At 40.5% G+C, this 26825-nt stretch overlaps 1 protein-coding gene across 3 annotated transcripts; it reads left to right on the top strand.

Annotated features, from left to right (window-relative positions):
* Nucleotides 1-26474, top strand: vaspb (vasodilator stimulated phosphoprotein b). Of its 3 annotated transcripts, none has more exons than XM_023401322.2 (14): nucleotides 1-461; nucleotides 15997-16168; nucleotides 18572-18752; nucleotides 20091-20157; nucleotides 21546-21658; nucleotides 22103-22356; nucleotides 22613-22749; nucleotides 22992-23043; nucleotides 23210-23237; nucleotides 23354-23393; nucleotides 23618-23674; nucleotides 24350-24419; nucleotides 24793-24850; nucleotides 24949-26474. In XM_023401322.2, exons 1-14 carry the CDS (start codon nucleotides 457-459, stop codon nucleotides 24981-24983), a joined length of 1269 nt encoding a protein of 422 aa, XP_023257090.1. In that variant the 5' UTR covers nucleotides 1-456; the 3' UTR covers nucleotides 24984-26474. The 3 variants fall into 3 exon arrangements, with proteins under 3 accessions (XP_023257090.1, XP_023257091.1, XP_023257092.1); XM_023401323.2 differs by having other exon boundaries at nucleotides 22616-22749; XM_023401324.2 differs by lacking the exon at nucleotides 23618-23674.
* The last annotated feature ends 351 nt before the right edge of the window (nucleotides 26475-26825 follow it).

Genomic DNA, 26825 nt, shown 5'->3' on the forward strand with positions numbered 1-26825 from the left:
GACAGACCAACCGACCGAGGGAGGGAGCGGAGGAAAGTCCGACGCAGACATACGGGGTTAATCTCTAGAAACAGAGCGGTAAACCGACTCAAAGTCTGACAAGAGAAGTTCTGTTTTTTTTTTGCTGCAGCCACGTTTCTCCTCGGCTTCACATCTTTCGCTCGTAGAAACAAATGTGGGATAGTGATTTGAGTTGACAAGCCCGCTCCACTACTGTATCTCCTCTCTGCCCCCTCCTACCCCTCCTCCTCTCCCGCTCCACACAACCAGGAAATCGTCGAGGTGTGCTTCTTTATCCCGCTGGTGGCTACCCCGTTTGCGGGTGTAGATGCCCTTTTTTTGTCGCCGATTTTTCTCGTTTTTTTTATTTCACCGGTTTGACTTTTAAAGCCGGGCTTCAGCTCTGAAGTCAGCCAAACTTGCCTACGAGGAGAGGATCTCCACTCTGGCAGAACAATGAGGTGGGTAAAGCGGCACAAATCCCTTCACCTTCATTGTGTTTCCCGGCTACATTTTGGTGTTTTCGGCTACTAGTTTCACAAAGGCGACTGGTAAATGCTGACCCCGAAACACCTCTCTGGGGGCTGCCGGTTAGTTTATTTGCCCCCTTCCCTTGTTTCGAACACATAAAATCGCATTTTCTCACCCAGAAATAACTCCCCGCTTGTGGCTGTTGTAGTGGTGTTTCAACCACAGGGGCACACATGAGACTTTGAAGCAGGTTTTTGTGACCTTTGCAAGTGATTAACTCGATAATGTGTGTATCAAAAAGTATTGTTGTGCGCTGGTGGTAATGAAAGCCTAGTCCTACCTGGTACAAATGTGGTTGCCTTAAGGAAAATTTTCACAAGTTGGGATAGTTCAGCAGGTCAGATGACAACAACATACTTTTGTATCTGTTTCAAACACTCCATGTTGATTCTTTTGTTTTGCTCTTTTGGCTGCAGTGGCTAAGAATTATTCTGCATGTGCCCAAACCAAAACACAATTATACAAAAATAAGTACGATATATTAACAACACTGTGTTTATAACTAAGGTTTGAGGTGAGAGTAATAGTGTCTTTACTCAAAGGCACTTAAGCAGGGTGAATTCTGCCCTATGGGCTGCACAATAACCACTTGGCCACCCTGCTGCTGCAAATGCATGTGCTGTTTATATCATGTCATGCATTCCACAGACAACACTTTAAACTCACCCCCTCTCCTACTATTTTTCTCCCTCTGGGAGTGCAGAGGTTTGCACCGAGAACAAAATTGTTCTGTGGAAATTTCATGTCCACGAATTCCACATCCTGTCACAGCCTGTGCAGTTGGCAATTACATGCTTTGAAGCCACCGCTGCTGGCTGGAGCTTCTCTAGCCTGATTTTTTTAAGAATTCTTTTTCCTTCCTCCTTCACATTTAAACAGAGTAGCACTCCAATTGTGTCAAGGGCCAACGTTGTAATTTTAGAGCTTGACAAATGTGTGTTTCATTATGGACCATGAGATGAAGTATGGTGGTGCAATGCTGATAACCTGTGTGACTAGTTCTTTATCTGAATCTTACTGCGCTGCCCTTTCTGTAATAATATATCTCAGCTCAGGCACATGGGTTGGTCTGAGTTTTGTATTTGTTTTGCACATACTTCTGCACGGTAACTTTGATTACAACAGTAACAGGAGGCACTTGAGCTGCCTGAATTCCGGCCACAGTCGTGCATTAAACATACCCTGCTAATGAGGCCATTAATTAAACTGATGCAACAATTAGCAAAGACTACTATGATAACATACTTTACATAATACATAGGCAGTTTGCTATGGAAGAAATGGCATCTGTTTTCTCATTGTACCTCTTTAGTATACCTGTGGTGTAAGAATTATTGTCGGACACAAACATACTTATCACCATGACAGCACGCTGTTCTGCTGCTATAGTGCATAATAAAATTATTACACATCATAGATTATCAATAAGATAAGCAAACTGCTTTATTGTCAAATTGCTCGGCTACATTCAGAAAACACTTCTCCATCCATAAACCACAGCAGCAATTATATGGCACCAAAAACAAGCAATGTAAACATTAAATTGGAGAGTGTTTATGTCTACATTCAAATTTCATCCTGCCCCTGTCTCTCGACAGTCATTAGGTAGCATCTGACTACCTCACTCTAAATGGATATTGCTCCTGCTGGGCCCTCCATTGTGGCCTAAACAGTTCATGTCACCTTGTATAATAGGTGAAGACTGGAATGCAGCTCCACTCATGTTCATTGTCATTTCTCCCTGTGGAATGTAAATGTTGACACAGAAGTGCAGTCAGTTGGTCAAAAGTTCAACAGTTTGACCCAGTTGAGAAAATGGCTCAGTAACGAATCCCAACTTTAAGCTGCCTTTACATTTGCAGTCGGTAGAAACCAAAGCGTCATCTCCACTGAGCACTTTGAGCGCTCGTCTGTTGGTTCATATCCATGGGTTGTAAGGTACCCGAAGTGCATCCATCTGCCTTATGATTCACTGCTGTTTTACAGAGAGGTGACTCCCATCTCCCAATGTGACTCACTGACTGGGTCTCTGTGATTAAAGGACCTGTCATATCTGACACCAGCAGTATAGCTGCCTCGGGGGGTCAAGTATTAAAGCACATGATGTGAGCATACACACACACAGACAGGTGTAATGCATCTGCTTAACACGCTCTTTGCAGTCTAAGGAGTTCCCTGTGCTCAGTTTAGAAGCTCTACATGCCTGGAAGCGACGCCAAACTTGGCTACTTCACTGTTCTCCTCACACTCCTGCATGAGGCTTATTATTGATCAGCCTTAAAAGCAAGGAAATGGCCTCCCCCTCAGTCTCCTTTGTGTCTCGGCTCCAGCTGTTTTCTGCCTAAGCAGTAACTTGAGAGGAATGCAGCTCTAACAGTGATCTTTACCAGTTTTGCTGTCATATCTTCTTCCTCTAATGTTCTACTTCTTGACCCCATGTCCCAACAGGCCAGTAGCTGTTATTTAAGGAATTTAGCAATATTATTGCGTCTGTCCATGTAAGGATAACAAGATGAAACTCATTGGTGTTGCGATAGCTGCATGTTCATGCTGTGTTATTGTGTAATGTTCATAACACTGTTCGTCTGGTGTGATGAGATGCCGGTTTTTCATGTCTCCACTTGTTCTTCTAATCTCTTGCACAATTTTTTTTGTTTTCCTTTGAAGTCTGATGTCAGTCGCAGAAGCTAAGTAGACTTTCAGCTTGTGTGCAATGACTGTTACTCCCTAAAATCTATTTTAAAATTCAAAATATCAAGCAAAAAAATACTTTACTTACTGTCCTACATACTGTACTTTAGTATTCGTTCAATTTGGACTTTAACGTTGACATTTTTTGGTTAGAGCTCTGTAAAACTGCATTGATCTTAACCAGACTGGCAAATTGGTGTACCCAAATAGATAGGACACATTCTGCATGCCTGAAATTGTCACACTTTTTATGGTGAACATAAGCAGCCTTTCTAATTTATTTTTCAACCAAACCCCTCGTAATATCCACACTTAACACCCGCCTCCCAGAAGCAATAACAATTTGAGGTAATTGGGGTGTGCTTGTGGGAACTCTTATCTGTAATGGATTAAGAATAATGGGTTTATTTCATGCGTCATAAAGAGTTGCATGTTGATGTGCACTTCAGGATACTCCTCAGTGCATTGCCGCGCAGTTGGTGTAACGGTGTGTCCAAATGATCACAAAGCCCATGTGCTTCCTCACTCCATGCGCTCCATTATTAAAATGGTTCTGCCTTGTGAGTTTGTCTCTCACAACACCCAATCACTGCTACCCCCTCCCCTGAAACAATTATACCCCTCTTGGTCCTCCCACTTCTCATACTCATAAATAGGCCATTATGCCAGCCTGCCTCTTGGATTAGACGCTGTGCTACAGGAGTTGCTCAACATACAAAACCTTCCATTGTCTACTTGGTGACAAATCCAGTTTCCTTGGTGGTGGCCGATGTTTTCCTTCTTTAATTGTGCCTCTAGGCTCTTATGTTCTCTCTGTATGGTATTGTTTCTTCTGTGATCACTTATTTTTAACATAACCTTTACCCTAACTACCGTGTTGGATGTGTTTCATCCATATTAAGCAGTGTTCAATGAACTTGGTGTTTTGAAACTCGTGTTGAATCTTTTTTGTCACAGGAAGTGGCAAAAACTGTGTAAATCGCTTGCAGTGAATAATGTGGATGCTTCTTCTTCTGTCATGCAAGTTCATCAATATATATATTGTGATATAGAGAAAATCGAATCAATCAAAATCGGGCAAATATGTCAACAATTCTCTTGTTCCAGCTTTTCACATGACTGGATTAGCTGCTTTTCTGTTTTGTATCTTTGTAAATTAAGATTAGACTGGGCAGAGACTCAAATGAGAACCTTCTCATAGATGAAATTACCAGATGGGGCTGAGACTGCACATGGTTAATTAAGTAAATGGCATACATGACAAGTCATATTGTTATGAGAAGTAAGGATAAGGATAAGGATAAGCAGTCCTCATTGATTTGCCTAATACATCCACAAATATTAAAGTGATACTTACCTTGATCTAAATCATCTTGGGGTATATCTTGTCATTTCACGCAACCCTGCTAATAAGTAATGTAGGTCCTCATGGCTGTTGCTGGAAACACATTATGCTGGATAAACATACATGGCCTGAAGCATAGGAAATTGTCTTTGTTAGTTCTCATCAATTCATAGAGTTCAGTTACAAGCAGAATGTATTGATCTGACACTCGGACTGAATCGTTTCACTTCATTCATTCAACCGGACAGTGTCCTCATTTTTGCCAATTTCGTGCTGGGATTGAGCAACTTTTTTATAATTGATGACTCATTTTAGTCACTTTTTAAGCAAAAACACCAAACCAATTCAGTTTCCAGCTTCTCAAATGTGTGGATTTGATGCTTTCTTTGTCGTATAATGACAATAAACTCAATATCTTTACATGTTATGCATTTATTCGAATAAAACAAACTATATGAATACATCAATTTGGACTGAGAGAAGGTATAATTGGCATTTTTCATGTCTTTCTAAAATGTTGTAGACTAAACAATTAAGTAAATCAAGAAAAAAATCTGAACAAATCATAAACATGTATCTGTCCCCCCAACGTCAGTCTCTGGTCATGGAAGCTGATAGTGGTCACTAGGAGCAGTTATCTTAACATTTTAGTTTAAGATTTTTTTTAATCTGTTAGTGAGGTGACTGGACCTGTGCAACTTCTTGACCTCACCTTGCTTGTTGCCAATTTTCTACCCATTTTTCTGATGCTATTTTTCATTGATGTAGCAAAGTAGTCAGCAAAAAATGAGTCTTTATTCCATCTACAAAACCTCTGATTAACCAGTGGAAATAGCCTCAGTGGACACAACACCAGACATGTATGAATAGCTGAAAAATGTATGTGCATTACGTTTCTGTATTCAAGCTTTTTTGACTTCTCTTCTGGGAAAGATCAAGTCATCATCAGTGTGAAATCGAGCAGAGTCCTAGAGTAGACAAAATGAAGTTAAAGGCACATCTGTGGTCTTTTCAGCAGTAGCCAGACGAGAGTGACATCATCCCAGATGATGGAGAGCCTGGATCTAACATCGTAGTGAAACCAAAGCTTGCTGTGTGGAGAAATGCTGTAGTGATATATTGTATGGTCAGCACAACTAATGGGTACAGAGATACATTGGGTTCATAAAGGGGTCCACTGCTTAATGGAGTGTAATGGATGCCAGTTAGTATAAAAACGGCTTTATGTTGTCAGCCATCTTAAAGATTCCTAGTACTCAGGTCTTCAGATCTTAACTTCACTTATTGGGATAATCATGACTGCTGATTCGCAAAGGCTGTATGAGATAAAACAGTAACTGCTTTACTGATTTGTTGTACGACAGTTTCCTTACATTATCATTAGGCACCACTTATACTGTGGGTCATAATGAAGGATATTATCGCCTCAGGAGAGTTTGATCAGATATGAGATAAAGGTTTATTACTTAACAGAGAAAGACTGGCTTGAAAGGAGAACTTGTTTTGAACTCTTCTGTTGAAGACAGCCATTTTCTGCATGGTTGATATATATATTGTTTTTGCTTGCATGAATAGCGATGCACATAATCTTGTTTACAGAAACAGTTTTTGCTGTCCTGGATGCTCCAAGGAGCTCACAGCATTTGCCTTTTTGGCCTTTTTGAGTCTGAGCAGCAGTCTGCTCTTTCTGATTGGTACAAGTTCAGTTTAGGCCCTGGGTTTGGAGGTCAACTGAGTAGTCTGAAGAGGACTATCTTTTCATTCAAGATCGTTTTCCTCACCTGTCAGTCATGGGTGAATACTGGCCTGAATGTTTCTTTGTGCTGTTTTGTTTGTACAAATTTTTTCAGCCAGCAACAGACCAAACATGGATTGGACAGTTTATACAGTGCCCCCCATAATGTTTGAGACAAAAACACAATTTCCATGTTGTGTCCCTCTCTTCCACAGTTTAAATTTTCAAATCAAACCATTCAGACCTGATTAAAGTGCATATTCCAGACTTTAATTTAAGGGTATTTGCATACATTTTGGTTTCACCATATTGAAATTACAACCCCTTTTTTTGCACCTTTTTTTTTTTAAACTTCAGGGCACCGTAATGTTCGGGACATTTGGCTTCACAGGTGGTTTGTGATTACACAGGTGTGTTCCATTGCTTCATTAGTGCAGGCATAAGATACGTAGGCTTGCTTCTAAGCTCTCTGCAGTCTGTAGTTGTCATTGTTCAACATGAGGACAAGAGCTGCGCTAATGAAAGTCAGAGAAGCCTTTTATGAGGCTGAAAAACAAAAGCAAAACCATTAGAGACATCAGATAAACCTTAGCATTACCAAAATCAACTGTGTGGAATATCAAGAACGAACTGGTGAGCTGGTTAATCTTCCTGGTAGCTCAAGAAATGGACAAAAAATGGAAAGCTCTGGAATGGCCAAGTCAGTCACCCAATTTAAATCCAATTGTCCAGGCGTTCTATATGGTGAAGAGTAAAGTTAAGGGGACCACCCCCAGAAACAAGCAAGGGCTGAAGATGGCTGCATTAGAGGCTTGGCAGAGCATCACCAGAGAAGATACTCAGCACCCGGTGATGTCTATGAATTGCAGACTTCAAGCACTCATTGTATGCAAGGGATATGCAACAAAGCACTAAACATGACTGCTTTAATAAATCTACCATTGCTATGTACCAAACATTATGGTGCCCTGAAATGAGAGTGTTGTAATTTCAACATGGTGAAACGGAAATGTATGCAAATAGCCTCAAAGTAAGAAATTTTCGCTTTAATCATGTCTGAATGGTTTGATTTAAGAAATGTTAAACTGTGGAGCAGAGGGACGTATCAAGGAAACTGTGCAATAGATGCAAAGTGAGGATGCTTTCAAAAATAATGCCATTAATAGTTTATATTTGTCAGTTAACTTCATACAAAGTGCAGTAAACATAAAAAACCTAAATATCAATATTTGGTGTGACCACCCTTTGGCCTTAAAGCAGCACCAGTACACTCGATGTCTTCTGTCTCTTAATGTAATCCCAGACTGACTCCATGATGTTGAGATCAGGGCTCTGTGGGGGTCACACCATCTGTTGCGGGACTCCTACTTCTCGTCACCGAAGATAATTCTTTATGACTGTGAATGTATGTTTGGGCTTGTTGTCATGGTGCTGAATTAATTTGGGACCAATCAGATGCCTCCCTGATGGTACTGCAGGATGGATAAGAATCTCAACATCAGGGCTAGAACTAAAGATTATTTTCATTATTGATCAGTCTGCAGATTATTTTCTCAATTAACTGGTTAATTGTTCCATCTATAAAATGACAGAAAATAGATGAAATTCCTAAAGGAGATGTATACAAATTGCTTATTTTATTTGACCCGCTGTCCAAAACCCAAAATATTCAGTTTACTGTCATATATAACAAAGAAAAGCAGCAAATCTTTACCTTTGAGAAACTGGGACCAGTCAATATTTGGCAGTTTTGCTTGTGAAATGACACGATTATTTCATTATCAAAGTAGTATCTCATTAATTTTCTAACCGCGGGAGCACTACTAAAAGTGCCTCAGACCTTTTGACAGTACTTTATGTCCACCTTTTTCCTTGTTTACTGTTTGGGTTGTGCAAATAATTAGCTTAGGCTTTTACAGTTATCAAGTAACTGGCGTCAGTGGACAAAGCGTCCACATGTGATGAGAAAAAAATTAATTGTGGAGTCTTTATTGCACACTCTATATTACACTTTGTTTTCTATCATAAACTTGGTGTCCTGCTCATAGCTGGACGATTAGCTTTGTTGTCGTGCGTCGTACTGTAGGTGGGTTTTAGAAAGAGGAAACGCAGTGCAGAGTAGATAGAGTGTAAGCCGGCCAAAAATTGGCAGGGCCAATGGGAGGATTATCTAAGTAGCCACTATCTGCAAAGCAGGCTAACATAAGGTCAAAGTCTACGCACTCCTGCCTCAATATCAATGAGAAACAGGAAATGTGATTAAGGTGTTGCCTTCTTTTTCCTCCTTTTCTCAACTCTGTCTTTGCCCAACATTCGGGCTCATAGTTGAGTGAAGACATCCTTTCTTCAGTGCAAAGGGAACGAGTGTTACAAGTCAGGGCAACTGAGAGTTTTTCTCTGTAGATTGTTCTTCTCCAGAGAAGCCTGTCTGCCTCCTCCTTGGCCTGAGTCAAAGAGGATGTGCTCCAACCTGTAAAAGGAATTGAGCTCAGTGAGGAGGACAGAGGTGAGATGGTTCCAAATATGGGCATTAAGTGTGCCAGTCGTGTCCCCCCCTCCCCACACACACACACACACACACACACACACACACACACACACACACACAAAACTGCCCTACGCTGCCTCAGAAGCAGGAAAGAATTCATCTCAACTCTTGAAGTGGTCAACAAAATGAAAGTTCGTCCATTCAACTTTTCCACAATCCTCAATAGACGATGCCAGGCAAAGGATGAGTCAGCGCTCAAAGAACGCTGAGGGCTTTTCTCAGTAGAGGAGTTTTAGCTGGAGACGACTGACTCTATTCAGACAAAAATATTGAGAAGAAAACTTTGACAATAACTGATATAGCCTGGGTGCATGTTTCTGTGTGGCTGACTCGTGAAGTCAGAAAGCTGTAGCCTACAGCAAGTGTGTGTGTGTCAATTTGTGTGCTTTTAGCAGCATGCTAGGACCTGTGTGAGAAGAAACAGGCATGAAGAAAAGGACAAAGAAAGAGGGAGTGAAGTTAGCAGAAAGGAGAGTTAGCTACTTTTCCAGCCCTCTCCTTAGTCTAAAGTTTTTTTCAGTTTTTATTAAACCTTTACAAAAATGGCAGGATGATTATAGGGAATCTGCTTGCTTTCCAAAAAGTCTTTTTCCTTTTTAAAATTCATTGTATTACATAGAGTATGTATTCAACTTCATCCTCTGAAAGGCTGTTGCGAAGTCATGTTGGTTCTGCTTTAATTTCCTGTTTTAGGTCATGGCACTTTTGTTAAATGTTGCATATTGAAGCATGAGAAAACTTTTCTGTTTGCTTCATATTTGACAACTTCCATGGGAATCCTCAGAAATAATTAGCATTTATGTTTAGATTGCTCTACTTGTTTGTGTTCTCCATCCACCTCATATTTGAAGAAAATAGGCTGCACCAATGAGAAGTTTATTCTCTGGTCTGTTCGTTGAGCTACATATTAACATTTATGGGGCAGCCGTCTCTCACAACAGGACCTGCCCTTTGCAGTTTGAAAGCCTATCTAGCACCTACGGATGCAGTCAGTGATAGTCATTGAATACTGACGTGGGAAACATGCTGTTTTCATGAGATGAATGTGGTTTAGAGGTTAATTCCAGTGTCATGTGGCCCAGCTGAACATCACTGACAGCCGTATACATGGCCCTGAGGGTGGTATGAGGACAGCATGCTGTCAGATGACCGTCAGCAGGCTATTGTGTGGGCTGCCCATGTCCGAGTCAGCATCAGAGGTCAAGTACTTCACCACCATCATGACCCCAGTTCAGTGTTTGTAATGATGCAGCAGTATACTAACAGGCTTTTTCTTTTTTATTTATTTATTTATTTTTTTACATTTCCCTTTCTTTTTTTTATGCAAACCTTCCTTAATCCATAAACCCTTATTTCAAATGATAATTCAGTCTCTTGCAATAAAGAAATGACTAAAAAGAAAATGTACCGATGTCACACTTGATTGACCATGCAGCCGGGGATTTGGGGCATTGTACACAGAGGAGCATTCACATACTAGCACATGCTGAGTTTTCTCATGTTATCTCTTTTCAACTACTGTAACTTCCTTTTTTCACTTCTGTGTGGTAGTGTGTGTCTCTCTGGAACTGAACTTTCCAAGCTTTGTCACTGGTCAAACACTCAGGTGCTGTGGTGGAAACAGGAAGTTTAACCCTTAACTTTATGAATGAGTTATCACAATAAATCGATCCACTCATTCAATCTTATGAACTTATGAATAAGTCATTTCAGTTTCTCAGTAAATAATTTTCATTTGACTATAATATTTAAAAAAAACAGCAATTCACCTGTAAACTAAGACTGGAAAAACATGTATAAAATTTTTTTCTTATGCACATCATAGAGGGGTATTTAAATTGATGTTTTTTTTTTTCCACAATATCAATATTTTTCAAAATGTATTGTGTGTGAAATGTGGTCTCTATTGTTGTCAAGTAGAATGAGGAAGTGGTTTGGTTACACAGTATTAAGTGACTTATTGTCATTTTCTGTCTGGTTCTGATGATGATGTTTTAACGGCACAAGTAATGAGTCACTGTTTGCGTATTTAATGTGCAACACGGCCACCTACAGTCTACTAATCATCTTATGTTTCATATTTGACTTTGAGTTGGTGTGAATCAATTCACAAGGCTGGGTAAAAAAAACATTCAACTACTGATGAGCTGCATAGCTATTATTGTTTGTAATGTATTGCAGTAGCTTGTCAGATGTTTTGCATGAGTTACTGCCTCAGTGGTCTTTGCTGCCTGATTACCACACAGAAAGACACTTATTCCTGAAGGCAAGAATAACTCAAAAAGCCTGAACATCATTAAAAAACGATAGTTGGCTGGAGTTGTGAGGACAAAAAAAAAAAAGCCTTTTCATATAGTGGTGTTATGAACTCCAAGAGGAGAAAGAAGCCTGGTGAATAAGGAGGGACAGAGCCAGAGACAAGTGGTATTACTCTACTTAGTGTCTAGACAACGCTGTGTAACTTCAGTCTGTCTTGTCTCAGCCCCATGACTGTATCTGTATGTCGTGTGTCATTGTGTTTAGTGAAACTATGTCATGAATGCACACTAAAAATACACAATTATATGAAATGTGGAATTTATTTGTATGAGTTATTATTTATATATATTTATATATATATATATATATATATATATATATACACACACTATTATGTGAAACAGATCTATGCAGGGATGCCATCAAGAGACATCTCCGTGCAGCTCTTATACTTGGTTAAATTGTTTCTTTGATTTGGACGGAAAGGAAGCAGAGCAAGCAGTCAAGAGTGGCAGATGAGTGTGGTGGGAGGGTCAGGTAAGAGGAGGAGGAGGAGGGAAAAGACAGAGCAACTGGGCTTGACTGTACTTGCCAGCACATTTGGGGAAAAGCTCTGAGAGCACAGCCTTATACAGACATTTCCAAGAGAGCATGTGCCCCAGCCCGTGCATTGCGGTTTCCTGTTAACCCCTCACTGACCAAAGAACCACAGAGCGATGAGGAACTCTGGCTGGCTGTAATAATGATGACTGAAGACAGACTTGGTTCCCTTTTTGAGTGCGTTTCTAGGTATACAAGTGATTTGCATTTCATCCTGCTGGTCATTTTCATGTGCTGAAATGGTGTAGTCCTTTGCCTGAGGTGTTTTAAAGGATGGTGACTCAAATCCCTCCCAGAGCATCAGCCAGTGACCTATTTGTGCTTAATAGAAAACCTCTTAAGTCAACCGGTCACTTAGTTAGCTTAGATCCACGGTCAGGGTCAGTGTCCTCACTAGAGGACTGGTGGTCTTTGTCCGAGGAAGGACAGGAACAGATTGTTTATGGCCGTGCCTGTCATCATTTATTCCAGTACTAAAACACAGTGCAGTCAAACCTAGGCATGAGTCTTCTGCCGCAGGTTAGACCCAGTGGGCCGGGTCAACACATGGACACAAATGTTGGCAGGTTGACAGGTGTGTGGGTGTGTGCAAGTCCCTTTCTTTATACGCGTGTGCCGCACGCTTTTAGAGTTTCAGTGTCCACGGTTCTATCAATAATGCAGTTGCTCACTCTCAATCTCACTCCTGAGCCCTTGCTTTCTCTGCCATTAAATATGCATCCATTTCCCAGGCCGAGTCTCTGTCCCCTCCCACTTCCCATAAGCCCTCTCTGCCAAACACATCAACGGCATGCTTGATGCAGATGAAATCAGCGGATGCTACAGCGCATGCAGTACCAGTCATAGGTGGTTTTCACCTGCTTGATGTGACCGATGGGCAGGCTTGTGCCTGCTGAAGGTTTTGAGGCCACAGTAAGAGCTTTGACCTTTGCCAGTGTACCTTATCTTCCTTGTAAAAACCCTTCCTTTATAAGCTGTTTTCAAAATGTTCAGTTAGTTCCCTCTGTGTAGTCTTAGTTCCCTTAGTTCCTGCTCATACACACAAAAAAAAATGCATAACATACAGACAGACAGACATTTTATAGAAAGGCCCTCTGAAAATATTTTTTAAAAGAATTTTGACTGAGATATTCTGTATACTAAGTGGGACATTGATTTTGCATTGAACTTGAAAATGAACTTGTTAGTGCTGTTTGGTGGACAAATTATGTGGTGGCACTACTCTAAATGATCTTAAGCATATCTTTGCCAGTTCTGTGATTTTTGTCAGCTGATGTGTGCACAGATGCAATAGATCTGCAGTAAGCTAATATCCCCAGTATATTTGCCTAACCAATTTGTCAGTCTACCTCCATTTAGTGTAGACTGATCCACTTCTTTACAGCATAAATACAACATACACCATCAGGAACTTCAGAGTCTGAAAAATGAAAAACTAACTTCTATTGCTGAGGTTCCTCTGTCAACCAGTTTAATCCCAAATGTCACCACTATTTCTTTGTTACTAATTTTTTCTAGTAGTGGTCCTGTCTCATTTGTCACTATTAACCTGTTCATTGTCTAAGGTGAGATCTAACCTAGTTACAGGTCCCTCAAATGATGGGTTTTCTGCCTGAAAGTATTTCTCCTGAAATGAGGAATGTTCTAATTTGACGATTTAAAAATTCAGACACAAATTAGCTGATCTTGTTAGATACATAGCTATATATGCACCTATATAATATAGGTAAAGTGCAAGACATCTGCAAAAATCTCTCTAGCCATGGAGCAGAGGAGAGAACGTTACCATGAAAATCTGGACTAACATTCACCATGGGCACTATTATAATATGACGTGTGCCAAAAAAACACAATCACAGGAAGATGTTTGAAGTTTATGTAATACATTTTTCTGTGACTGACACCCAAAGCTATCTGATGTGTTGTGAAATTGTAACCTGTAAACAGTTCAATTTAAGAAGTCACTCACTGTTTCTAACAGGAATCCTAAACACCTCATCATTCGTCCAAACTTACATATTTCCTTATTATTCTCTCATTCATTTGGCCTCATTGTTGGCAGTGAAACAAAAATATAATTTCCAATTAATATACACTCAATTTAAATGTTATCAACTTGTAGGAAAATATAGGGCGTGTATTTGTTTGTGTGTGCACATTGATTGTTCAGGCTGTGGCAGTCCTTATTAGGCAGTGCTGGCAGCAGGAAGTAGGTTGTGGCTTTGGTGCTGTGTCACAGGAAGCAGCAGATTGTATCATGGGCAGGACAGATGGAGGGAGAGGTGGAGGAGATGGATTAGGGGACTATAGGGAGAGCATGGGGGAACAAATAAGGAGAGGAGGGGGTAGGAATGGTTAAAAAATTGGAATTGACAAGCCACCCCAGCCACCTTTTGTTCCTCGGTGTCCTCCTCCACCAACTGTACTCACTATTAAATGTATTTATTATACGTTTGGTTTTTCCAATGTTACCTTGTTTTTTTTTTTTGTTTTTTTTGTAGGTGGGACACATGCATGAACATTATCTGTTTAGATTTCAAGGCTGATCAGTGCAATAATAAATTGTAAACAAATGTTAACATATTTTATAACTTTAATTAATCTATTTCAAGTTAGAATATGTAACATGTAGTGGGCCCTGGATTTATAAATGAATGATATGATTGATTTAGTTAAATGATACCACATTACTCTACACTTATTCCAGTTTGTATATGTATGGGCTATGGCATTCTTTTCTCCAAAGAAACTGATCTGCAGATCTCAGCGTCTCGCATGCAAACATGCACACACTCTGCAGGCTCTAGCACTGCTAACTAAACTAGACATTCCTGAATGTGTTGTTACCTGTGCGTATTCTGCCTGAGTGTAACTATAAATAAATGTTTTGTCACTGATCTCAAAGCACATGTGGGTGTTTTTTTCTTCCTCTTACAAAGTGAGATGAAGTGGAGGTTGATGTGGAGCAGGTGGAAGATTCCAGAGCCTTGCTTTGCCTCTTTGGTGGAGTTTGGCACAACTTCCTGTCTTTGTCAGGCTCCATTGTTGTCTCGCCTCCCCATCTTGTTTGGGATCAAACTAATCTTTTTCTCTTTTCACATCAACACATTGCTGCTTTCTTTCTCTTGGTCTTTCACATCCTACCTCATGTGTATGTGTCAGAACATGGTGTTTTCCCTTTTGCTACTCTTATCCTCCTCTTTGTACAGGCAGGAAACCCTTGAATTACTGTCATGATATCTCCAGAAAGTTTGATGTATTTCTCTGACTGACATCTTGTCAGAAACTTCACCATCAGCAAAACCCAAAACATCTATTATTTGCTGTGTCATAATACTGTATGTTAGCATCCTGTATCTTGATAACGTGGGTTAGACAAGATGAAGCCCGACTAGTCTCAGATCTGGCTCTCATCTCTAAAATGGTTTGTTTATAATGGAGTGTGTTTTGATCCGTTTGTCCATCCGGTGTCTCCAGTTCCTCCTCACCTCCCCTTGTGTTTGCCTCTTCCCTTCCAGCTGCAGTCCACACCACATACCATCATTTGATAGTATTTGAAACTGGCAAAATAATGATAATGAATATATCTTATGTCCAGATTAAAGATAAAAAAACAGGTTTTACATTATGTTATTTAGCTTGTAATATGATGTGTCATTTGTCATTAAATTATGTATTGTGATAGTAAAATAGCTGTATTTTATACTTGCACATGAGTGTAAAGTTGTTGGATTCACCGAAGTTGAAGTTAAAGAACATTACATGACATTACTTGTCACACATGGCACAGGCAAAATGGATAAGAAACATGAGTCTTTGTCAGCATCTCCCAGATATATCCACAAATATCTATTCAATCTCAGGCCTGTCGCCAGAAAAAACATACCAAATCTCTGTGGTAACGGCCACAAAGATTGCTTGATCATTCATTTGTTGACTGAGTGTGCAGTCACTACCACAAACCTATGTGGTTATATTTTTGTGGCTATACTTGCATCTCGCAGTTACCAGTAGTCTCTGCTCTGAGATGCAAGCTTTATGCTGTAAGTAGATATGTTGTGTTTTGCAGGCGTGGACAAGCACAGGAAATGATGCACCCTTTAAAGCCTTTATACATATAATGTGATTTTTGTTGGTGCTGTTTTTGGTAAAAGAACGCAAAGCTTGGTTGCCAGGACCGTTTTTGAAAAAATACAGAATCAAATCTTACGTTAACTGACTGCATCCTGAGCGAGATCCTTGTACACTCAAGGAAATTGATGTAGTCTCCTTCCATCTCTCTTCCAGTGAGTCCAGTATTTGCCAGGCTCGGGCCACTGTGATGATCTATGACGATGGCAATAAGAAGTGGCTTCCGGCGGGCGCTGGAGCCCAGACCTTCAGCAGAGTCCAGATCTATCACAACCCCTCCAACAATGCCTTCAGGATAGTGGGACGCAAGATGCAGACAGACCAGCAGGTAAATCTGCCAGCTCTGGGCATGCTGTGTGTCTGACAGACTGTGTGTGTTATGAGTGTGTGTGTGTCTGAGTGACTTTGCCTCTGGAAGTGTGAGTGTATGTGGTTGTCTGTACCTCATTCATCTGTCTCTGTCAGGTGGCCTGTGGGCGTCTGTGGACTCCTATGGGTGTATGAGTAAGCTCGTAGGTGTGAGACAGTCTATCTTTGTATGTTCCCATTCATCCACATTATCACTAGCTATTTGATACTACGCACTAGGGCTTGGTGATTATATTGAGAATATTTACTGCATACACTGTAATTTTATCAGTTATATTATTGTCAATCGCTCTATAGTTTTATTGCTTTTTATGTGCATTCATGGTCAATTATTTACTTTGATGCATTGCTTATTATAACTGTGTCAGGAGACTAAATGTCTTGCCAGTACAGAGTTCAGGCTGTGGCCTGCTGTAGATTTACAACAGAGTTCAGTTTCAGCAGGGCCAAGAAGGCATCACCTCTACAGGCCTGTTTCAATTCATTTTATCATAATTTAGGAAGTTGGGAGAGCGAGAGAGGTTAAGGCGTGTCCCTCCCTTGCTGAAATTTCTTAAAATGACAGTACGCTTGTATGGTTTTGTCAGCACTGGTTGTTACTCCCACTGTTTTGTGCTTTGGGAATGAAAGAACATATAGATAATAGCTCTATAGATGTTCTAGGAGAAGCTGGAAGACACAAACAACTATTCTGATTGTGTACAACTTGCTGTGATCATTTCAAGTGTTGGGCATTTTTAACTTTACAGTAATTTGCAGCCATTTAGCCAATACCTGGTTTCATAGAGTTCTGCCTTGTTGTCATTTACATCACTAGGAGAAAAAAAACAGATTATAGTAATTTGAATGTAAGATTATGTTTTCATTATTTTTTGGTACTGGTCTCAAGAATATTGAGATTATGAAGAAAAAAATACGTTTGAAAAGCCATTTTCTGAAAAAATACATGGATATCAAGATATATATAGTATAATATAATTAAAATATCAAGATAATATTTTTAGTCATATTCCCCTTGAATTAGCAATGGTCTTAAGGATGTACACACATTGCTTAACCCCTCATATGGACTAGCAGCGGATACAGATTAAGACACACAAGCTGAACATTTGTGGAACATGTAGTTTTAAGTTTGGGCACGATGTTGGCATTAATGGAAAGGAAAACCAACATGGTTTTCTTGGTGTTATCTTCAGATTATGACTCACTAGTTCTCAGCAGATAAAGGTGGGCAGGTTCTAAATTAAAGAGCTGGGTAAACTGAGTTTGGGTGGGTCTATTGTTGACTACCCTCCTCCTCTCCCTGCTGCATCAGCGTCTCTCTCCTTCTTTAAACATTCACGACTCTAAAGTGTTCCCCAGAGACTGGTCTTAAAGTGGATGGTGTTTCCTGCGAGATAGTTAGCCTGTTCAAACATTTCCTGTGACAATTTAGGGAAAAGCCTGATACCCAATAAGGACTCTATATTTGTGTCTGATGAAGACTTGGTTTAGGATGTTGGGGAATGGGACCAGCATGAAGCTGACGAGAGAGAATGTACGGTGGCTGTATTTCCCTCTACGTCCATGTTCTCCCCTTTTCCTCCTGTTCTTATTGTCTGCATATAGAGTAACTTTTTGATTATATTATGCTTGTCTCTTCAATTTCTTTTACGCATCCTGGTGTGACTGGATGATTAAACTTCACTGAAAACACAAGTGGAACCGTGGCATTAAGGTCTTTCTGCAGGCGTTCAGGCTTTTTGAACATGTTGCTTTCTTTCACTTCAAAAAGATGCTAAAGCTCCTCCTTTTATCCTGATTTTTTTAAATGTGCTTCTGGTTACATCCTCAGTATTTTTGTGGAGAATTTAGTAATATCAGTCTGCAGTGGCAGCTGAACTTGCTATCCTCTCTTTTCAGTGCATGTTGATCGCTCCGATATTCACCCTGACAGGGTCTCCTCTCCTCCTGTCTGCTCTGTGGAATCCAGAGGCTGTTAAACAAATAGTGAAATGGTGCGTCAGCACATTCAGGCAACGCTCAAATCCAGAACATTTTTTTTTCTTCCTGGTTCATAGGCTTCACGCCACCTGCTGGGTGGAATACAAACTAGGATAATTTATGCTCAAGCAGGGATGTGGGTTTTTTAGGTAGTTTTAAATCGTTTTTCCAGTTTTTCTAGTGAGGGATCCACCTCCTGGAGGGTTTTTTTGGAAGGTATTTATTCTAAACTTCTGACCAGCAGTTTTTGGTTCGGTTTAATATTTTCAAATCTGATCTTTAGAACTGTCATCATTTGTGTGAATAAAGACAAAAAGCCACAGGAGCACTCATCCCAAAAGGATCCCTGTATTGACCATCTGTCCCCTTCCTTCCCCAGGTGGTTATAAATTGTCCAATTGTGAGAGGTCTCAAGTATAATCAGGCCACACCCAATTTCCACCAGTGGCGGGATGCCCGGCAGGTGTGGGGGCTCAACTTTGGCAGCAAGGAGGATGCTACTCTTTTTGCCAATTGCATGGCTCACGCTCTGGAGGTGCTCAACTCCATGGCAGACGCAGGTAAATGAGTTCTCATTAGATTCCCTGTCACATCAACATTAGTAGCTATGTCATGGATTTTGCAGTTTGGTCACCACGGATTGGGCTTCATTCATCAAAAACTTTCTACATACAGATTTATCTTATGCACAAATTAAGAACTTTTTGGTGTCTATCTATCTATCTATCTATCTATCTATCTATCTATCTATCTATCTATCTATCTATCTATCTATCTATCTATGTCTCTCTCTTTCTTTCTTTCTTTCTTTCTTGAGCGTTTAATTATGACACATTTCCTGGAAAGTGCGTCCAATCTTACTCACCAAGACTTTCACATGAGAAAAACAAACAAATGGTCTGAGAAAATAAGAGGACATGATGCATTAGCAAGGCCCATCCTGTTGTGTCTATGTGAAAAATGTGCTTTATTTTGTCTTTTAAAAAGTACTGTGCTGTGTCTTTGCTGGGTCTCGCTGTTATACAAGATTGGTACCTTTTTTTCCCATGCAGTTGAATTTTCTCACTCAGATCATATACAACAATAGTTTTCTAAGATAGTATAAACCTCTACTCCCTCTCTATTACTGATGTCCTCTCATATTGACTGTTGATCATACGACTTGTTGATATTCTGCCCCGATCCATGTCTCATCTTATTGCAGTGTTTTCTGCATAATTAAAACCCTTCTTGCAAAAATTTGATTGTAACTAGCTGTACCAATTGTTGGTACTTTTAATTTAATTTCTCATAGTTTATCTATTTCATCCCAACCTTCTGAGTCTTTGATTCTGTTTGTTTACACCATGCTGGCAATTTATTTAAATCTGATCCTTCTTTGCTCTTGAACCATGAACGAGATGGAGAAAATACTGTACTCCAATAGCCTTGGTACAATGTGGCAAACCCAGTGCAATGAAGGACCATGAAATGCTGTAGCTGTGGGCTCAGTAGCCTAATGGTTAAGGCACATATATGCATAACTGCAATGTCCATGGTTCAAACCCCTGCTAGGGGATTTGACCCATGGCCGGGGGACTCTTGTTGCATGTCATACCCCTGTCTGTATCTCTACTACTGATTTAAAATGCAGGTAAAAAAAAATTTTTAAAAAAAAGACTATAAAATGCCTTAAAGGTCTGGTCCTTGATTGGGCACACCACACATTTATGTTCCTCTGTCACATCATGGCTGTCTACACAGTCCTCAGATTATATACACTGAAATGCATGCATAGAGAAGATAATTTTTAGAAATAAAAGCACATAAATTGAGAGGTTGTTTGAGAGCGGTTAAACCCATTTTTGTTCTTTAATTTTTTTTGTATTAAGGATATTTCCTCTGTTGTGTTTCGGCAGGCTATGCAACCCTCCCACGCCCGGTGTCAAATGGTCCGTCTCCAGAAGAGCTTGAACAACAGCGGAGGTAACTTCAGGCATCCTCTAAATGAAATGCTACCAACCTGTATTTTTACTTATTTTATATCTAATGACCCCCTAGCCACATGCTTTTGTGAATCCTCTTGGATATCCTGTGGACCAGAGAAAAGCAATGTCAGCAATTGTTTAACAAGTAGATTTTCTTTGGAAGCAAGTGGTTTTACCATTTAGACAACTTGGCTGTTCTGTGAGGCCGTGTGAAGTTTACATTCCCAGCAGGAGCAAACTATCCTCTGGGTTTAGTTGCATAACAATCAATAGCAAGTCAAGCTGTCTTGGCTTTGCAGTAGTCCTGTTGGCACGGTTTTGCACACACGCATATGTAGAGGATTTGATGGCATTAGCCTGACACAGCTAAACCCTCAGCCAGCCCCTGTATGTTAAAGGTTAAAAAGGCAGCGAGGCAGACACTTCCCAGATCAACCCCACCTTCTCCCCATCCATCTATCTGTTCCTCCAGCATTCAGGACTGCTGCGGTGACACCACGCATGCCTGCATAGACTAGGCATTAACCTTTTAATCTTATTTAGACTAAAAGGTAATATGTCGCACAGTCAGGCAGGCTTTGTGATTGGTCTGAGGGACTGTCTGTCAAGTTACTAGCTGCTGCTGACATACTGTGGCTGAGGGAGCCATTAAAACCTTTGAAATCCGGCATAGATAATGGTGTTAGCAGAGATTTTTTGCATGAATGCTTTTAGTTCCGATGACAGTACTCATTAGTATTACATTGTTGTAAGAAAATCAAGAAAAATTAGACCTGATCTGGCCTACCCATTTCCTGAGCTCACTCGCCTAAGCTTTAAATCACAGCGACTCTTGACTTTTTGTGTGTATGATTGCGCTCATATGTGTAGACCTTTGCTAAATTGAGTGGGTGCATGAGTACATTGTATGTGTGATGTTCTGTATACAGCTGTTGTGAGTGGCGGATGTGTTGGGGGAGAGGCGAGGGAGCAGTAGTGAACAGAAGCAGCTCGAATTAGGCCACCATGTCCAGCTGTGGACTTTTCAGTAGTAGGCTAATCAGAAGCCATGAATTCCAACTCTCATCCTTTTTTGTATCAAAGTTACAAATCCTGATTTTTATCTCTCCACACAAATGCCAAATACTCTATTTAATTAGACAGAGTTCTTCGAAAACAATGGCTGTTGAATAAATGATCCAATAAACTGCGGAACGTTTTACACATTAAATTGGGGATGGCTACAAGCTGGAATTGCCCATCATGCCCCTTTGGTCATGATTATTCTGTCTAATCCTACTAATGAAATAACTTTCAGCTTTATTTATCTGTCCTGTCCAACCACTTATTTATTTCGAGCATGTTCACACCTATTTGCTGCTGACAGATATGTTTCTTTGTACACAGGTTGGAGCAGCAGAGGTCGGAACAGCAGGAACGGGAACGACAGGAGAGAGAAAGACAAGAGCGGGAGTGGCAGGAAAGAGAGAGACAGGACAGAGAAAGACAAGCAGCTGCAGGTCAGGAAACACCTGGGCTGGTCAACATAACTTTACTTAACTACAATACAGTCCAGCTTAACAGTTCCTCATATGTCACTGAGTCCTTTTTCTTTGTCTGTTTTCTTAAGGTACGCACACGGTGTTTGAGAAATAAAATGTTGGTCAAAATCTGTTGGACTGTATGATAAAACTTTTCATACAAGTCAGATTGTGTGATGAAAACCGAGTGATTCATGGTGCTATGATGTAAATAGAATAAATGTATATGCAACAACCAAACACAAGCCTGGAGCGTTAAGTGTTTTGGATTGGACCACTGTTTTGGATTGTGAACCAAGTATTTCATCACCTTTTGCCTATGGCTTTACTTTTGTGTGGGACCTATTCTTTCTAAGCTACATGGCAGTGCACCTGCATCACACTGTCACTGATGGTGTCTATCTTTTCTTTTCTTTTTTTCAGTCCCTATTCCTCCAGCTCCACCGTTGGCCCCTGGAGGCCCTGCTCCACCACCGGCCCCTCCTCCACCCCCTGGGCTGCCTCCAGCCGCTGGCATCCCTCCGCCACCGGGACCACCCCCCTCCGGACCTCCGCCAGCCCCGCCCCTGCCAGCTGCAGGAGGAGGAGGAGGAGGTGGCCTTGGTGGTGGGGGAATTGGAGGTGGTGGGGGATTGGCAGCTGCCCTAGCAGGAGCTAAACTCCGCAAAACATCTAAGGTGTGTATGTAACAAAACCTCTGATAGCCCTTGTGACCCTGTTGCTGCTTTTAGAGTCAAGTTTAAGATAATGTACAACCATTGAATCCATTATGTGCTTTCCTAATTATGCAAATGGTGTTCTGCTGCTGTACTGATACAATAGTTGTCCCTACATGAGGGAGCTATTATACCTGCAGTCGTGCGTCCGTGTCTATTGAGTCACCATGCCCACACAGTGTCTGCCTGACTCTTTTTTGCTATTTGCTGCCCTCAGCAGGAGGACACAGGGTCTGCAGCTCCAATAGGCAGAGGTGACCCCAGCCGCAGCAGCAACTCCTCTATTGGAGGAGGAGGAGGAGGGGGAGGTGGAGGCGGTCTGATGGGTGAGATGAGTGCCATCTTGGCACGAAGGTGGGTAACACCACAAGTTTTCAGTCACATAAAATATCCATTGCACACATTCTAAAAATAGACAATGAGGGTTACTGTATTCCATCTTTCATATTGTTTATGTTGTTTTAATTTTCTCATATATCCCATTTCTCCTTTGACATATTTAAAATTCATAATATTCTGTGAATAACTAATTCTTCAAACTGGTCTATTCAACTGTACATGATAGTATAACTTAAGCTGATCCTTTTTTATACCAGGAGGAAAGCTGCAGATACTGGAGAGAAGCCACCTGTGAAGCCACAAGATAATGTAAGAGTCTGCTTTTAGTCACAATATAAAAAAATAAAAATCCTAAACAAATAATCTGTTTATATATGTGACAAAACACTGTAGGTGATGGATAGTTTAAACTAAAGTATAGACACATTTTGAGGATGACTCACACTTAACAGATGGTCTCGCTCTTTCTTTACAGGATGATTCAGAGCCTCAAGGTCAAAGCGGTGAGAAGCGAACACTTTCATCTGTGGCATGCCACCTACATTCATCCAGATATTCATTTTACATAATCTACAAATGAATGTTAATAACTCGTGTTTTTATGCATCCTCCCTCTCAGACACCCTGAGAAGACCTTGGGAAAAATCGTCTATGACCAGGTAATCCTGCATTCACTTATTTCTGTGCTGCCATCGTCAGTAAATCTGTAACCCCCTGGTGTTTGGCGTCTCATGTTTGAACTCATCCTAAGAGTAGTTCTCCATCAGTGTGTGTGAGTGTGTGAGCTTTTGTGAACACGTATGCCTCTGGACAAATGTGCTTTTTGTGTGTGACTGTCTTCCATTTCCATTCTAAGAGCAGAGTGTGTGTGTCTCACTAACAGGAATAACTCCATCGCCAAGAACATGGACTCCACTCCCTCATTGTCCCAAGGTTCCAGGTATACATGTTGTCCCGTTCACTCGTGACCTTAGTTCCCCTTGCTCTTCTTTTCTCTTCAGTTTAGCACAGCATTACTGCAATCTACGTACTGAGGTAGCATATGTTACAGTTGATGGCACCCTCTAAGGGATCACAGAATGGCATGCACCTGAGGGACTTGCAGGTGTACCAGCTGAGTGTTATCTCTGAAAACTGAATAAGAAGATAAACCTGACAGTGTGATTAATGTTTATTTTTACATGTCACTTCTGAGTGCTGGAGTTGGTGCTGTCCTCTTGTGGTAAACATTCAGATGGCTTAGCTTGTCTTGTCTATATACTGTAGTTGAGACATGTGGTGGTTAAAAGGTGGATAAGCTCAACTGGTGCATATATGTCTGCAAATATGCCAGCTAGGTTTATTTTAATCTATACCAGTGGTATAGATTGGAATTGAAATTGAATTGAAAGGTGGGTTAATGGGATTAGATACGGCAACCCTCATTGCATCTCTGGGTGTGTGTACATTTCTGTACCTTTCTCTTCACTGTTCCTTCAACCCTCTGCTACTATTGTGATGAGCTTGATTGACAGTTGCCCGTTCAACGCAATCCCATGGACCTTCTTGGCTTTTTATGGACTACAGAAACATAAAATAATTGTCTATATTTGTCTGTCTTGTTGTCTTCTTACAGGGTGAAGCCAGCGAGCAACAGTAATGATGCAGGTGGAATGGATGACTCAGATTTAGAGAAAATGAAACAGGTGAATTTCTCATCAATGCAAAAGAGCTGAACCTGAATGAGGGTGATTACATGCACACCCACACCAGGAAAAAAAAACCATTAAGACCAGTGCAGTGCTTGCTCTTTCAGTAGAGTTAAAATAAGAAAGCAATGCTTCCAAAATAAGGTCGGGGGAGGAAAGGTATCTCGTTACCCACCTGCTGCTGTATGCTGATGTATACACAGATTTACAGAAAGCAGGTTACTGCAGTGTGTGTAAACATATTCTTCGATAACCAGCGTAACCTGGTTTCTATGAGTAACCTGGTTGCTAAAGTACATGTAAGCACACCAAGTGTTAAAAGTACCATGTCACCATGACTAACATCGTTTTCCAATCAATGTTTCTGCAGGAGATCCTCGAGGAGGTGCGGAAAGAACTACAAAAAGTCAAGGAGGAAATTATTGGAGGTGAGATTATGTACCCTTAAAATAATTTTTAAAAATGTAATTTTGCTTCAATATACAGTACTTCAACTTATAATTGTGTCTCCTCCCCTCTTTCACAGCCTTTATTCAGGAGCTGCAAAAGAGAAGCACATAGTTCTGCTGAGTGTCAGGTGTAATGGAGGGATGTGATAGATGGAGGTGGCTGAGGCCCGTTGGGACTGCTCCTCCACTGCACCCTCCCATGTAGCCCAGGGATTTCTCTTTTTCACCTACACATTTTCTCTTTATCTCTCTCTTTCTCTTACACAAACACATATGAGCATACTTGCTTATGTGTACAACATGCATATTCACTTCATGTAAATGGTAACCCAGGGAACCTCCTCACGTCGCCATCTGGCACTTTTGATGATCACTCACTAATATTGCAGCGGTGATCCCATCTATCCCATCTCTCCCCTGTTCATTCATCCCGTCCCCTCGTGTCCTCTATGTGCTCTATTCATCGGAACAAATTCAGAGCACATAGCTACAGCCACAGTTGCTCTTCCAGTTCGTCATTGTGTAGACTCATCATAACCCTCTTTTCTGCAGAAATCCTGCTACTTGTGTCTTCTCCCTTCTGCTATCAGACACACCATTTACTGATAGAGCAGTCTTCAGTATTCAGGGACAACTTATCAAATTTTTACTGTAATAGCAAGATGCTGGCATGCTGGGATCCTTGTTTCTCTTGTTCTCAGTTGACAAATTATTGTTCAACCTCAAACACTGCTACAGATGGTTCAGCTCAGACATCCTCTAGCAGTTTATTGCCTCTGATGGTAGTTAGAGGGTGGAGTAAACAACAATAATCGAGGATGGATCAGAAGCCCCACCTCCCTGACTACTGCAGTGTCTCTCCATCAAGTGGACTTTGAGCTCCCGGCAATGGCTAAGAACCAAAACAGCACAACACAAGCCTTCACTGCTGCAAGATAGAGAAGTTAGAGGAAGAGGAGACAAGCAGAGGGAATCTGATGGACAACCTGAGTGCTGTGAAAGAGGAGTGCGTTGTAGTTTTATGATGTGTGAGAAATTTATTCTCTGCATTGCACTTGTTCCAGAGGAAGTGTGTCTGCGTGCCACACTGCCTTGACAGACTATTCCCTCTAACTCAAAATGAGATATTATTTGTTGGCCAGTGCAGTGGTCCCACACTGTGCTTCAGCTAGTCATTTTCTTCCATTCTAGCTATGTTTTCTAACTTTGAAACATGAAAATTGGCCATGATGAGGTCAATTAATTTGGCCATGACCAACTGCCTTGAGGATAAATATATAGATACATAGATATATATATATACATACATATATATATATATATATAAGGAAAAAAATATATTTGTTTTGAGGGAAAATGTTAGCAAAAATGAAAAGGTGTTTCTATTTTAATTGAAGTGACTGGTGAATGGGGATTTTGTTTTTTTGTTTTTTTCTTTTTTTTTTTTTCAATGATTGTTTTCTTATGAAATGTTATTTTGGGTTTACTGTTTCTTTTTTCTATTAGAATCTAGGCTTTTTACACTGAAATATTAAGAAAACAGCTTAGAGACACTGGATTAGAAATGCCTTTATAGTCGAATACAGCTGCTTCTTGAAATGCATCACTTTGTCTTGAGTCATCTTTTGTGTCCTGTTGTAAGATTTCTTTGAATTCTGAATTTTGAATTAAATTGAATTAACTATGGGGTGTATCATGCAAACTTACAGACATTTGAGTCTGAGCTTTGTTTAGAAATGTAGTGAAATAGAAGAAAATATTACAATTGTTAAATTTTTAGAGATGTTTTCCACATTAGGTGGAAAATTTAAGCATATGTTGTTCATGACTGAATTGTACCTTCAACTGACTGCTGTCTTCATACATATGGTATGGATTTTTGAAATTTTACCGTTTTTTGTAGGTATTTTTCAAATATTTGTTCGCTGAAGGGTTAATAGTTGGACTAAAGCTT

Source organism: Seriola lalandi, unplaced genomic scaffold, assembly GCF_002814215.2.
Source record: "Seriola lalandi dorsalis isolate HSWRI2012SDOR001 ecotype SW California unplaced genomic scaffold, Sedor1 jcf7180002053582, whole genome shotgun sequence".
In the NCBI taxonomy this organism is placed as follows: domain Eukaryota; kingdom Metazoa; phylum Chordata; class Actinopteri; order Carangiformes; family Carangidae; genus Seriola; species Seriola lalandi.